This window comes from Sinohyriopsis cumingii, chromosome 15, assembly GCF_028554795.1.
Source record: "Sinohyriopsis cumingii isolate HCF-2022 chromosome 15, ASM2855479v2, whole genome shotgun sequence".
NCBI lineage: Eukaryota > Metazoa > Mollusca > Bivalvia > Unionida > Unionidae > Sinohyriopsis > Sinohyriopsis cumingii.
Window position 1 is genome coordinate 131,015,397 of NC_142975.1, and position 16,703 is coordinate 131,032,099.

Sequence of the window (16,703 nt, forward strand, 5' to 3'; positions counted from 1 at the left end):
TTCTGGGTATACATTAATGAATACCCTCTTTCAGACCTTGACAGCCACCCACAAACCCCCAAGATATTTTTTACAGATTTAAAAAATCATCTCATATAATCACATAACAACTGCAATGTTGTATTTAGTCGAAATCTAATTCATAGAAAGAGAATGCTTAAGATTTGGATCTATTCAAATTTCAATCTTTTTCTCAGTATTTGGTAAACTATTTGTTTTAAATGTAGTAAAAATTCCACAAACAAGATTTTGTGTGCCTGGTTCGCTTAATCTGTCTGGAATAAGGAGCTAAATGTTAATATTGTGATATGCTTTGAAAGACCAGCCCATTTGTCAGTCAATATAAATAAAACCATACACTTTAAAGCGAAACCCATGACTGAATCATTTTTATCTTTTGTAAATCAAATACGTTCAAACATTATCAATTCCTAGTAAAACTGCCAACCGTTGTGGGCAAAAACCACACTTTCTAATATTATTAGATGACTTTAAAACCTTAAAAACAAAATACTTTTAAAATATAGTAGCCCCACCATAACTTCAAGTTGAATTACTTGAATATTCTAGTGCAGAAGATTCCTTTGTCTGCAACCCAAAACTCTTAGCATTTATGGAAGTTTTATTACACAGCACCCCCACCAGCTTGTAAAATATCATGAATATGATATTGCATTTGTTACATATCTCCACTTTTATGCCTTCTACAAGTGATTACAATTTAAAACTGGGCTGTATAAAATTTTGATATTTTCGCATCGAAGAACATGGAGATGCAGATGTCAAGAGTTAAATCTGGGTGTTTAATACAGAAATATGGTAGAACATTTCTACTGAATGACAAGTCAATGATGTATGAGCATATGGTTATGTAGTAAATAGTGGTGTAGTAACATGTTTCACTGAATGTGAATTTTAACAAAGTGTTTGTATTACTTTGTAATGTAATTGACCCTGACCTTCATGTAACTAACTCCAAAACAAGACTCATACTAATGGGAAGAGATGGAATGCATTAGATCTCCTCAGAACCTTTTAGTGTGCTCAAGTCAATTTGGAGCCATTATCTATTTTTAGGATTGTGATTGTAATCCTCGGCTACCCCCATCCACTTTTCTCAGTGAATAGCTAGGTTTATATTTTTAAGAGACTGGGTCGAAGAAAACATTTCAAAGTAAACAAAGGCAAGATATATATTGGATAACAGTGACCTTTACCTTAAGCTACAGGTCCTAGTATTGCTTTGTGCACTATATCTTCATATTAGAAATGAAGTGCATAGTTATTATCAATTTTCTGCTTGACATATTTTAAACTTCAAGCTCCTGATCAAATAATGGCCAGGCATCTTAACTGGATTAATAAAAACTCATTTGTGGAATATATATGGACTAGAAATTTAGTTCTTGTTTCGGAATCAAACAAAGTAAAGTATTTTTTTTTGTATCATGTACCTTGACCTTAATGCTATCATCACGACAAGTCATGAAACATAACCGGACTAAAAAAGCATATGTGGAAATGTATGAAACACTATGTTTAATTGTTTTTATAGAATCAATGACAAAAATGCTTGTATTTAGTGTCAGTGACCTTGACAATCATGTTACTGATCCAAAAGTCAATCAACTTTTTCTCTTGGCGTGAAGAAGGCATGTACACCAGATATTTAAAATCTAATTTGGAAAATTTATAAGCTGCTGTCTGGAAAACGAAATGCAGAAGTAACTGTTTTAAATTACACTAGTCTTGACCTTCAAGTCTTGGGCTCACCGGATTTTTATAGTTAAAAAACAAGCACGTTTACAAAATGTCATTAAGATTTAATTTAAAGAGAGGGACAATTCATAATTTGCATTCATAAAATATATCCGTGCTTCCCATCCTTATCCAGTTATGGAGACGAGTATATAGTCCCCAGAAGGGTACAACTCTTGTAAAAATAGTGCCATTACATGACTGGATAACATGCATACCTGATGATGATGAGCCATAGCATATATCTTGTAATACAATTCAATGAAATCTAATAAAAACTGAAAGTAGTTGCATGCAGAAAATTCAGTCACGCATTGCATCTAGCCACTGGTCAAACAAGGGTAATAACTCCTGCAAATATGAAGTGGGCGTAAATATTTGTAAATTGTTTTTGATCTTTACATTATTACCATAATACACACCAAGTTTCACTTTAATCCAAAATGGATCCATCAAATGTAAGACAAGTTGTTTTCACAATATTCTGTCTTCAGCTGATGGACAAAAAGGCCAATAACTCTAACAAAAGTCATTTGTTGATATGTGCATCCTCAGGAGAGTACCATAACATTTAACAGCTTTTATGGCAATCAATACAAAAATGCAGAACTTCTTGTGCTCATAAGATTGTGACATACTTCAAGACACACAGGATAAAATTTCTAACAAAAATTATAGTGTCAGATTTATTTGCCAGCATGTGCATTTTCAGGCGGGGACAATAATATTTCGCAACTTTCATGGCAGTCCACCAAAAACTGGGGCTACTTGTACTAATAAGATTGTGTCAGATGGAAGACTGGACAGACAGAATGATGGATGGATACAAGGAATATCACATATCCCAACCTTTATAAAAAAATACACATCCAATAAAACTCAACCTAAGGTAATATGAAATGCAATAGCAAAAGCTACCTTTAATTAAAATGACCTTCAACTTGAAGATACTGATACTAATAAGAAACAGATTTCTTTCTGTGGCTGACCAAAGAATATGTCAAATTTAACTGTCGTTTTGTAAGACAACTTCCGATATTAAGGCATTGCCACTTATAAGAACACACTAAATTTTATTCTAAATGGTTCATTAAAATTCTAGTTCTTTTGCTAAAATGAAATACAAAGTCAAAGCCATTGGGGGGGGGGGTAAAAATAACCCTGACCATAATGATACTGCCACCCTATAACTTATAGCCTTCTCAGTTCCGATATATTCTGGCCTCCAGCAACTGATTTATTCTGCAGACAGATAGCACTCTGAATGAACTCCTTGTCCAAACTGACTGTCGGTGTTATCTGTTAGCACTTTGAATGAAATCTTTGTCCAAACTGACTGTCACTGTTATCTGATAGCACTCTGAATGAACTCTTTGTCCAAACTGTAAGTGTTATCTGATAGCACTCTAAATAAACTCTTTGTGCAAACTGACAGAGTGCTATCAGATAACATATGATAGCACTCTAATAACACTCTGACTTAAATCTGTTATCTGATAGCACTCTGAATTAAATCTTGTCCAAACTGACAATATTATTTGATAGCACTGTGAATGAACTCTTTGTCCAAACTGACAATGGTATCTGATGGCACTCTGAATGAACTCTTTGTCCAAACTGACAATGTTATATGATAGCACTCTGATTGAACTTTGTCCAAACTGACAATATTATCTGAAAGCACTCTGAATGAACTCTTAGTCCAAACTGACAATGTTATCTGATAGCACTCTGAATTAACTCATTGTCCAAACTGACAATGTTATATATATAAAAAAACAGCAAAAAACAGCAAATGTTCCTGGTTGAGAATTGTTAACTTTTATTTGTTACCTTGTTTATGTTCATGTGCTACATGTTTTTAAAAAGATTTATTTCAGTTTTTGGTATTGTAACAACACTTTCAAAACACTTTTAAAACACTTGTAGCTACATCCAATTATCATCAAACAATTTTCATTATTGGAAGTAGTTCCAGAATCAGGACTTGAGAGAGGGTGGGGCTGGAGAAATTATTTCTATGCCACTGGCTAACTTGGGACCCAAGTGCCTTTTCCAAGAACAGAGCAGATTACTGGGCTGGCCTGGAGAGGTTATCAAACTTATGACCTTGGATTACACTCTACAGAACTACATTGGCTGGGTCTTAATAAGAAAATGAAATTGAATCCAAGTGGCAATTTTGTTGCAGCTGAGTTACTATGACATTAGAATTAACTAATAACCTGGAGAAAACTACAGATAATGAATATGCAATCAATCATATCTGACTGACAAATTTTCAGACTGAGACTGAGAAAATTTGGACAATATTCCAGAGTGCTGAATTATTTGTTTGTCTAAGGTATTACTGATACAAGTTAATGTGTCTGTATGTATGTATGTATGTTTAATTTGTATTCTTTGTTGACTTTTCTCAATGATTATATGTACAGGTATTTGTATTTTTTGTATTGACCATAGTCTAAAATAAAGTTAATGGTTTACCTAAGTAGACATTTATTTCATAAACAACATAATAGAGAGACAATATTTCACTATGATTAGAGATTAAATATTCAGATCATTAATTTAAATGAGTTTACGTCGGTAATAGATACTGTCTTGATTCTTACTGGAGATGGTTCCAAAAGTAAAATTTGCCATTAAGATGACAGAGTATTTCCAGAAAATGCTACTTGCAACCTAGGTCAAGTGGAGGGGTATATAAAGTTGTTTCTTTAAGATTACTCATTTCTATCTTAATATATAAAGTGAAATCAGTTGTGCTCATTTTTTAATATCGGTGGATTTTTTAAAATTACTCACTGGAATTATAAATACTTCTTCGACTAAATCATTATATTGGAATTATAGCGAATTCAATCAAGGACATTTTAGATTATATGGTTATGATACATCAAAAGACTGTTAACGCATTGCCACATTCCAAGCTATTGGCACATTATTACATTCAAGACAACAGACACATCAACACATTCACTATTGGAATTTATTTGGAACAACACTGGAATTCATTTGGAACAAGAATTGAGCTTTTAGGATTTTGTGTGATTTAGTTCACAATAATGTAAGTTCTATTTAAATATTCACTTTTGTTTTCTAGGGAAATATTTTTTTTTTTGAAGTGGACAAAACTTGTTGGCTATCACTCATTTCTGTTAGACCATAGAGTCATATGTATGCATGTATGTATGTATGTATGTTGTTGTAGGGTTGAACGCCATTTTTCAGCACATGATAGGCTATACATAGCGGCCAGTATATATGGAGGAAGAACCCGGGAAGAACCACCGACCCACGAGAAACTACTGGCAGGCTTTCTCATGTACCAACGTTAGCCGAGGCTGAGACTTGAACTCACACAGACAAAGGTGAGCTGGCAGTGATCTGTAACAGTGAAAGCTTAAGACCACTTGGCCACCATGTATGTATGTATGTATGCATCCATACATGTGTGTATTGGGTGGCATGTGCAGGGATCGTCCTGGGCTTCGCCAGTGTCGCAAATTGTGATTTTTTTTCCTTATTGGCGACAAAAGTATCCCATCTGGCGATTTTTTTGGCGACAGACTTTTTGGTTATTTAATTTGTACATACAATCATGGATTTGGACTGGATAAATTAAAAGGGAGAATGAAAGGAAGCCACAAACTTGACTAAGCAATGCATTGGAATCAATCTGTTACACAAATGATCCTTTGTTCGTATTGACAACCCCATCTTTAGAGTGCATTGTTACATCATAATCTGCTTATGCTGACATCTGGGCTGAGTACTGTATGCTGTGATACAGTCAATCATGCTACCGAACTATACCTACAAATGACCGACTTCTGAAGACGCGAATAGAACAGATACAATTAATTGAATGTCCTTCTGCTTTTTTTTTTTTTTACATATACCAATACAATAGTTTTGCTGAACCTTCATAGAAAACTGATAACCTTTGAAGTACCGACTACTGCGTATAATTACAAAGCAAATGGAAAAAATCTCAATCACAATTATATCTGTCGACAGTGCAGCATTTTACTCATTGATCTTTTCCTTTTGCCATCAATCCTTGTTATGGCTGCAGAGACTTAAACTCCGCAACAAGAAATAGCAAGAAAAAAACAGTTTTGCATAATTAATAATAATTATTTATTTCTCAAAATACAGGAGTGAAAGAATCCCTAAATTGGGTGTGAATTTATGCTTATATATACGGTCCAATATTGCCAGGTGTTGACTCATGTAAGTTTGATTCGTGGGAATGGAGATCTTTGCTTGTCGAGAAAATTTATACAGCATTCAGTGATCATTCTTGGGATTTAGGAAGCAATTCACTTAAAGCTTTGTGAAGCTAGCCATAAGGGGGTGGGGGCTGCCGAGAGACTACTGGTGTCACCTGTCAGCACTGTAGACTGTGAACGTGGATTCAGTAAGATGAACCTCATAAAAACTGACATCAGAAATAAACTTTGCATTTCATCTCTCGAGAATTTAATGAGAATCAGCATGTACAGATGTGAAAAATTAGACTTTGAAACTGCATTCAACAAGTTGGCAGCACTAAAATCGCAACGGATCTTCATATAACACTTTGCAACATTTTGTTAATGCTTATTGTAATTAGAGTACTAACTAACCCATCTTTTGTAATTTTCATTGCCTGTTACATTAATAGACTAAATTAACACTTCAAAAAATATTCACTACTTGTTCTGGCGACACTTTTTGAAAATTGGCGACAAAATATTGAGGTTGGCGATTTTTTTGGCGACAGCTTTTTAAAAGCCAGGACCATCCCTGCATGTGTGTGTGTGATTTGGATTTTTAACATAGTTTAACAATTTTTCATTCATATCACTATGATGTCTGCAGTCTGGCATTTTATAGTGTTCTCTAGCACTGTGGCATCTTGCTGCAAACATGTAGCATCATGTCCATCCCAGTCACATTATCCTGACACCAGGTCGACCAGTCCTAACATTAACCTCTTAATGCTGAGCACCAAGCGAGGCAGCTGCTGCTACTACCATTCTTATAAGACTTTGGTATGACAAGGCCAGGGCTTGGACCAGCAACCTCCTGCATCTGAAGTGGATGCTCTAAACACTTAGGCCACTGGAGCAGTCATCTGGGTGGCACAATGACACGTCAGCACAAATTTAGCCATATGGTGTCACTTAAATATAATGCAGTAAAATTGCTAAAATAAAGAGCTGCAGAAAACACAATACCCTTCCAATCAAATGTAAATATGAATTGCTACAAAATAAAAGAAAAAAATCAAACATAAAAAAAATCAAACTTAAATAAAAGAAAAAAATAAATGTAAAAATTTAAATCCTAAAATTACAGATTAAACATTTGTTCTATAGACCGTGGATTGGACATTTTTTTAAGGTTGATTGGTATTCAATGATTGGTTAGTTTCATCAAGTGTTGCAGGAGGAAAATGAAATTCATGGTAGCAAATGGCACAGGACATAGGTGGTTGTAAACTAGTGATTGTATATACCAACAAACAAGACAACAAAACTGCAAGTAAAACATTTTCATATTTTGCAAACAATATTAGCATAAAAACATTAGTTGGTTATAATAAAGCTATGCATCTAACAAATAAGTTTTTAAATAGTCAATTGCATAAAAATAAATCAGAATAATCACAAATCAATATAATGGGTTGAAAATGTATAATAAAAATATATAAAGGATATTTGCTTGAAATGAGTGAATAATGGATATATTTTGTTGAGGAAGTGATCCATATTTTCACGTGTGGCAAACTCACAAATGAAAATACTTGAGTTTTTGCTCATGCAATGAAAACTATATTTGTTATTCACTCAAAGCAAGTAAATTTTATTTTAATTTTATGCTCAAATGAATTGGCTAGCAACATGTACAATAGATTGAAGTGGCAGATTTCATAATGTGTTCTGTGCAATGTCAGTGGTTTACCATTATGTTCTGCTTTGTCTTGTTCAAATTTGCGCATAAAATATTACAAGCAGCTTATTTCTCCATCCTACTTCAATGTAAAATAGCACATTAAAAAAAAAAAAGTATAGGCAAATTGTGGGATTTTATCATGGCACATTTGTTTGCAAAGCAGCCCAACTTCCCACAAGTCAACATATAAAGTTAACTCAAATTTCTTAGTCATAATGGCAGTGATGACTGGACAGTTAAAAATATTTCAGGCATTCCACTCCAGTGATTTATGAAAAGCATTTTTTGTGGAAAATACATTAATTCATGGCCTAGAATAAAATAAATCAATTTATTAATGTGCATTTTTAGGTATATTGACACAGAGTTATCTTTGCTTTACTGACTGAAGGTTTTAATCTAGCTTAAACTTCATAATGACATCAGTGCAATACCCAGTCTGATGTAGTTATGGCTATTTATTCAAGCAGAATGAAGAATTTGTATACCAGTCATGAATCAAAGTGATGTGAAATACAGCAAAATTCTACATAATAACTTAATGATTTGACTTAAAAGCTAATAATTTCAGATATAGATTCAAAATTAAAGAAAATATATCTGACTTTAATTGTAAATTATGTAGCTATGTGGGTAATGCACATCATAACCAACTGGTACATCATGGTCTGAGACATACAGCTTTCAACTAAAATCAGGAGCTAAAATGTATTTGCAAAACATTGTACTTACAATTTGTAATGAGGCACAAATTTTCATGGAATGCATAATGCAGGAAGCCAGTTTTTACAACAGTATCATTAACACAGCTACACGAGGCCTCCTTCTCCAGCTGACAGTGCTCAATGAAAACGTGATTTTTCTCAAAACAAAAAACAAAAAAATCTTATACAGATGTATAAAATGAATCAGCAGAATGTTTCCATTGAAGAACATTGAGTCAATACAATCACACAATCAAATATTATTTCTTACTTTTCATTCATTAATAAACACAAACTATGTCAATCAATACTTAATTTTTTAAAAATGTTATAGCTTTTATTAACAAACTTGAATGTAATTATATGATTTGGATTGGTCATAATAAAAACGAACCGACATGTTTCATCAAATAAATTTTATATGTGGTGGCTTTTTAAAGGAAAAACAAATATACCCAAAAATAAATTATATACACCAATAATTTCTTAACCAGTAAAACCTATCTTGTGCCTGAAACAATTGTTTGAACCTATTTTGCAAAGAATGAAAAGTACCGTATATATTCACTTTTAAGTCAAGTTCAACTGAAAACAAAAAAAATCCTGACTATCAATTGTATAATGCAATGACAGAGCAGGGTCTATGTTGTTTTGTTCTATTGATTAATCCTAGCAAACTGCATAGATCTGGATCTGTTGGTGCATTATGCAATGTCAGATCTGTGCCTGTTAAGTCGGAAAGTGGATCTGACTTATGTGCGAGTAAATATGGTTGACAATAGTCTATTCAAGTTCTTATACCAAAAACACACATTAATTTATTTATCAAGTTGCATTGATAGCATTGTAAATTATTTTCAGCAATATTCTGGGATAAATCACATTCTTACTTGTCTTGCACATATTTACATGATGTGCACTTCACAAGAATTTATAAATAAAACGTACATTATGTAAAAGGTTTCAGAAAGAAAAGGTTGAGGATAAAAAAGCTAAAGATATTTTATTATGCCATGTATCTCTGCCGTCTGAATATAAATACAGTATAGTACAAATCATTATGGGGTCAAAATTGAAATTTAATTAAGAAATACAAGATAAATTTCAAAAATTAGGCTGGTTTATTTTAAATGATGTGCACCTTTTATATGTACCAATCTGTTGTAAGAAATTTAAAAAGTAACATGTTAAGACTAGTTCAATTCAACGATGCATAGCATTTCTAACATCAGACCTTATAAAAATCTGATATTGTATTGTAATAAACATAATACAGGAAAACAGCTATAGCTATAATATAATTCTTACCTCTATTAACATCATTATGTCATTATCATGACAATCATTTGCCACACTGTGGCACTAACAGTTCTAATGTCACACAATAATGTCAAGCATTAATGCAGTATTAAAAAATACTGTATGATACTTACTGCTAGCACCTTGTGTTATATAATGTTATATTCATTTCGGAAATTTCATATCAAATGAAGATATATGTATAAGAAAACTGTTAATTACTGAGAACATGATTTTTTTTTATTACAGCTCTCCCCCATTATAATACCATTCAGTATAGTGCAGTTCTGGATTTAGTACAGTACTGCCATAGACCATGTGATTAAAATTAAACTGCTGTACTTTAATTGCTTTATTAAATGTATAATAATGTAGCCTGAAAGAAAACAACATGAAATTATGGGATTAATACAAAACATTATTATTTGACAAACTGACATTATTCCCCATTCCCAATACAAATATATGGAATCATTACATTTTCAATTATTCTCACAAAACCATGGTTTGATGGTTTCTTGCATAAAGTCAGCTGTTGTGGACTCAACTACTGCTTTATAATGAATAAGAGCTGTAATAACTACCACTTATAAGTCAACCTGACTGTATATTGACACACATCCCTTTGGGCAGCAAAAAGTTAATTTCATCTTTGACCTTCCTATAAATATGGGAGCTTTGTGCAAGTCAAAATCAATCTGCAAGGGGTAACATGTCAGTGAGTTGAAGTTATACTTAATATAAAAAAACAAACCAAAAGATAAAGATATAAAGAAAATAACACACCAATGTGGAATAAATACATTTGTATTAGAGAGTTGACTATGTACAAATAAACTCACAACTTATATTTTGTCCATCTTCATGTAATGAAAACATTTTCAATCCATTTACATAATAAATCCATGCATTGGATTACACATCAAATTTGGCTATAAAATGGTAGTTCAGAATGATGCAATTCATAATATCTAGTAAAATATTAATTTCAAAAGTCTTATAAATAAACAATGTAAACTCCAAATGTTTGTGATTCACAGTATCTTATAAATGCCATTCTAATTTCATCTGTTTCAAAAAGCAAAAGAATTAATCTTAATTGTCATAGTCATCAAATAATGTTCTGAACTGCTCCACTGTCATCCAGTCATCATAAATATCATACAACACTGATTCCTCATCTGACTCATCATCCAACTTTTCATTCATTGTCATCTGTGGGTACTTCAGTGATGGTTTTGTCTTGAATGAAATCACTGAAGGGTTTGTCATCATCTGTCCAATGCATTACATTGGAAATGCCACATTTCTTAATTAAATCAATTAAACCACCATCTCATTTGAAATTTATTCCCACACATTAAACATCCACTGAGATACGAACTCAATTTCTGGATGCTTCATATTTCTTGCCTTTGTCAATTCTTTGGGCCATTTACAATCCACTTGCACCATTGTTAACATATTTGCCTTTAACAGCTTGTTACGGCAAACATGCTTTGTTTGCAGCACCGATGTGGTGCCATATATCTCAACACAGTGCCTGGTAGTGTTTCATACTTTTTCAATCCATACCAAACAAACTGCCTCATCTACCCATAAACTCAGAATTAACAGTTACACGTGGCATCTTTTCTTTTGGTATAGTCTTGCATTTAAACACATCTTGTGGCTTCAGTTTTGTACCCAATTGCAAAACAACTTAGTACTACTGTGAAATAATGTTTCTCATTTCCTGAAGTCTTTATATTCACTGTTTTGTTGCAAACAACACTGATAGGCAATTTCAGGTCTACGTGATTGCAACTGTATGAGTGCAAGTCTATGAAGTTGCATAAATTGCTGACGTTTTAAAACATTCATCAGCATCAGCCTTGGCAGCGGAAAGGGCCTTCAATCTAATGGCATTTTTGGTGACTTCATGCCCATCTTGATGCTGCCTTATAACCTCTGCATACAGACTTTACATGACTCAAAACTAAAACCCCAGTTTGCATAAGGACTTTCCATGTTTCAGATTATCTTCATATGCCTGATACTATCACCTAGAATTGACTTTTGATGCACTGTTTTCTCTGACACATCAAGTACAGGTTCTATGGCACTATTGCTAATTTTCTCTAGAACATCAAGTTCAAGTTCTATGGCACTATTGCTAATTTTCTCTGCAAAGTCTAACGCTTTTAACATAAATGCTCCATCATATACTTTACTTTGTCGTTTCCCCACATTGGTGAAATTACCTAAGTTTACCAATTAACAATGAATGAAATCAAAGTGACGAAGTAGACAGCAACTGACATGAAACTATCAATTCATAAACTTGGACCATTATTTATGCAGATGTTGAGCTTGGACTCTGTAAGAGACGTTTTCATCATCCAGTCTTTAAAATCTCATGAAAGGATCTCCGCAACTGAAAAGGTGTCAACTGCATGGTATGATCAAAGGGATTCAATATGGCATTGAACAAGTATCAAATTAATGGCAAAATTGTCCACTGCTTTTACAAGGGATTATGATCAAGTTTATTAAACTAGTAGCATGATAAAAAAAGTTGTAAACTGGGAACACAAAGCAAGTTCACTTTAACAAGCAAAAGGAGCAAGGTCAAATTTTAAAACATTTGGTGTGTTGCATTATAAACTGACCTCAACTCTGCATTAATACAGATTTTAGTAAGAAAGGTTGACTTATAAGTGAGTAGATATGGTATATACAGTATTGCATGAATATTAAAAACGTATTTTTTATGGTCTTGATGAAATTCAGATAAAAGCTCCGGAGTAGATATGTTTATCCTAATGAAATTTATGCATAAATATGTTGCAAAATCTCCACAACAAATGTTAAATTTGATGAATAGATGTTGAAAATATCCCTGAAAATCTGAACATTCCACAGATGAGGGCAAATGTAACTCACTGATGGGTAAACCATTAGTAAAGCTTAACACAACATGAAATCAAGCATGTCCATATAATACTAATTTGGTGACCAAACATTTAATACAGGTAATGTTACGTGTGTGCCATTTCTGTTATATGATGATGCTTTAGCTGCTTTTCTTTACACAGATATTTTCTATTACATATAACAATGTATCCAAGAGTGACAGCAGTATATCAGATTTTGTGGAAGTTGACAGGCCTACTATACCTGAAATGACTGTATCCATAATCTTGTAAAACCCTAATTCCACATTTAACACAAAAAACACACATATTTGATGATAAACGCATTCCCCAATTTTACAAAAACTTTGTCAATTATTTACTAAAGATATATCTGTTAATAAGCCCCATCCCATGCCTTTGACGTTCTGACTTCATATATGAGAGGCTTTTTGATTCAACAAATTATAGCAGTTAATTTTTTATTCTACAAACTACAGCAGTTACTTTTTTATTCAACAAAATACAGCAGTTACTTCTCAATTCAACAAGTTACAGCAGTTACTTCTTGATTCAACAAATTACAGCAGTTATTTCTCAAATTCAACAAGTTACAGCAGTTCTTGATTCAACAAGTTACAGCAGTTACTTCTTAATACAACAAGTTACAGCAGTTCTTGATTCAACAAGTTACAGCAGTTACTTCTTGATTCAACAAATTACAGCAGTTATTTCTCAAATTCAACAAGTTACAGCAGTTCTTGATTCAACAAGTTACAGCAGTTACTTCTTAATACAACAAGTTACAGCAGTTCTTGATTCAACAAGTTACAGCAGTTACTTCTCAATTCAACAAGTTACAGCAGTTACTTCTCAATTCAACAAGTTACAGCAGTTATTTCTTGATTCAACAAGTTACAGCAGTTATTTCTCGATTCAACAAGTCACAGTAGTTACTTCTCTGTTCAACAAGTTACAGCAGTTACTTTTCGATTCAACAAGTTGCAGCAGTTACTTTTTGACTCAACAAATTACTGCAGTTCTTTCTCAATTCAACCAGTTACAGCATTTTTTCTGAACAGGAAAAAAACATTATTTCGAACAGATTACTTGTCACACTCTAATTATAAAATTAATGCAGTGCTTTACCTGATAGGCTACTCAAATAAAAGCACCTCCTGAAAGAGACAGACTACTTCATCTAAAATTCAAATTTTGTATCCCATAATCCTGTTTTTTGATGTTTATGTATCATCTGCTTTCATAATTACTTCCCTTTGAATAGCTCGATGCCATCTTTCAGCCCTTCCCTCATGAGAAATGTATCAGAGAAATTTAGGTGATTAATTTAACTCCTGTGTATACATCTTGAAAATACAGCTTATCTATACAATAATATATGACAGATCAACTGTATTTATGTTGACACAATTCACAATGTGTAACAAATGATAGTTCCTGTTAATAACATGGCCATTGAGGAGTTACCCAAGAGATAATAGAAACATTCCACTGGGAAAATGGGAGGGGGCGGGTAAGTTTGACTGAAATTCCAGTCCTTGTATGGAAGCATCAGGTTAATGTGACTAGTCTCAGTTAAGACAAAAATGTAAATAAGCACTATATTAAAACATGACCTGTGGAAGGCACAGCAATCATAAACCCAAGTAAAACAAATGTAAAAATCATCACTTTATATATAAACTATTCATTATAAAATTCACAGCAACAAGTTCACAACCATAAATAGAAATCATCTAAACTTAAGTTATGACTTATAAGGATTCTGCAGAATGCAATGTCTCTCTTGCTCCATTTGTTCTTTATTAACACTTTCAAAGAGAAATTGAGCAAACATCAAAAAAAATTAAAATGTAATTATGCAAAATATAGGTCAGTGTGACCTCATTTTGTCTGGGATAAGTTGTATCCTCCACAATGAACATACACTCTTCAAGTTCCATGAATGTGCAATTAAAATTTTCAGATAAACTATGTCAAGTGCAAACACTTTATGTTAAGCACTATTCTTCAAAACAAAACTGAATATGGGAATATGATATACATGGATATATCATAAATAAGAAAAACAGCTGATTGCCAAATGTATATGTTAAATTCAGCTATTTAATCAAACTATGTTGCTAAATGTTTAATGACTGTGTTTCTTTTATTTTATCTATATGTTTTAATATTCACATAAAAGACATCATTTTGAATGTCTTTGTCCTGTGGATAGAACAAGCTAGATATCTAATTTAATGGTCAAATATGTGTTTTAAAAAGAACTACATCTGCAAAAGCCTAGAGATACACTATTTTGTCCTCCGTTCTCATGTTATCACTGACACTACATTTTGACATTAAATAATACATATATCTTTTAAATACCGGGAGGATAAAACAGAGTTTATACAAAATGTATAATGAATCACTTCAAACTTTGTTCAAACTTCATCTATGCATTTTGATTTTTTTAAAATGCATATATTATTTTCATTTGCCATTCTTAATTGTCTTTTACAAAGAAAATTGTTTTCAATGTGACGTGACCAGCGAGTCCCTTATTCACTGTGTATTTTCGATCTTACATTAGACACATACAGTAATGAATGTATCTACACAGTAAATAAGTAAAACTGTACTTTAATTTTCATACAGTTACATTTAATGACTGAAGAAATCTCCATGTGTTACTTAGAGCCATGTTCTTGTGAGGCACCTATTTGCTGATGTTCTTTAATGATTTGCTCATAAGATGGAGGCTTCGAGTCTTCTTGAGGTGTCCGTATTACATCATCGTAGGATGGTGGAGCAAATGTGGCTAGTTGTGGATTGGTTATGCCCCCATATATATCCTGAACTGATGGAATGTGTTCATTATGAATAATGCCATGTTGATCCTGGAAAAGATAAATATGTAATGGAATTTGTTTTAATTATCAATCTGTTATCCATAGGGATATACGTACAAAGGCACAGATAAACTTTATCCATATAGCAGTCATGCAACCTCCAAAAATGATGCTAAATTCCCAGTATGTAACAAGAAAAATCTGCTACAAACAGACTATTTTTAAAAAAGAATTTTTGCAGCCTGAAAACTTCCTGCTCATTTCCTACTAGCATGCAGTGTTGTATTCGATAATAGGCCACTAAGTTCCTGTTATTAAACAATAATTTCTGTGCATTAATTGTTATGCTGCCATAACTCTGTGATGACCATACTAAAAACCTTCTAAATTTCTTAGTATGGTAGATAATGTAGCATGCTAAATCCTGCTAAATTTCTTAGTATGGTAGATCATGTAGCATGCTAAATCCTGCTAAATTTCTTAGTATGGTTCATAATGTAGCATGCTAAAACCTGCTATTTCATCCTGAGTAATGTACCTTTTCTTACCCTTCTGCTCAATTCCTGTAAAAAGACTGCTTAACAAAAGTTAAAGCTTCTTAAATACATGCTGCAGTACACATTTTTCAAAGTTTCACATCTCTAAAATGAGATCCATCTCATCATAGTAAATTTGGAAAACTCCATCTGCAAGAAGACCACTTTGCTAAGTTAAAGAAAGGATATTAACTGAGAATTATTTCTAGAAAAATAACTATACTGGCCTTGTTCTTGTGGGATTTAATGCCATTTTTAAGCACACAATACCATGGTAGCCAGTATGTTTGGTACAGGACGACCTCAGAAAAAACAAATGACCAAGGATTAAAGCTGCTAGCAAGCTTTTTCGCATACCCACACTGGTCAAGCTAAGATTTCAAACTAACATAAAGAAAGGTTAAATGTGTGAGGGGTCTGTAAGGTAAGTGTTTTGGACCACTTGGCAACCATCTCTCTATGGACTAAAAGCAAGTATGAACCATGTATCCAAAAGGATTGGCAAGGCAATCTATCTAAGGCATCAAGATCTCACAATTTCTCATCATGTGTAATATATCTGTGTAAAATATGAGCCCAAATAATAGCATTCTGGATTTAAATAAAAACATTATCAAATTTACAATCTAAGCTCATAGTTACAAATTTTAATTTGATTGCATCTGTTATATATAATTTAAATTAAATTTTAAATAAGTTTAAGTTTATCCC

The 16,703-nt window shown here is 32.8% G+C and overlaps 1 protein-coding gene across 1 annotated transcript in view; it reads right to left on the reverse strand.

The window, feature by feature from the left end:
* Nucleotides 1-7,288: 7,288 nt before the first annotated feature.
* Nucleotides 7,289-16,703, reverse strand: part of LOC149782785 (uncharacterized) — a 41,186-nt gene continuing 31,771 nt past the window's right edge. The window contains exon 4 of the mRNA XM_089934295.1: nt 7,289-15,504. Within this exon, the coding sequence (XP_089790421.1) occupies nt 15,295-15,504 (210 nt within the window). The 3' untranslated portion in view covers nt 7,289-15,294. The remainder of the gene's footprint in view (nt 15,505-16,703) is intronic.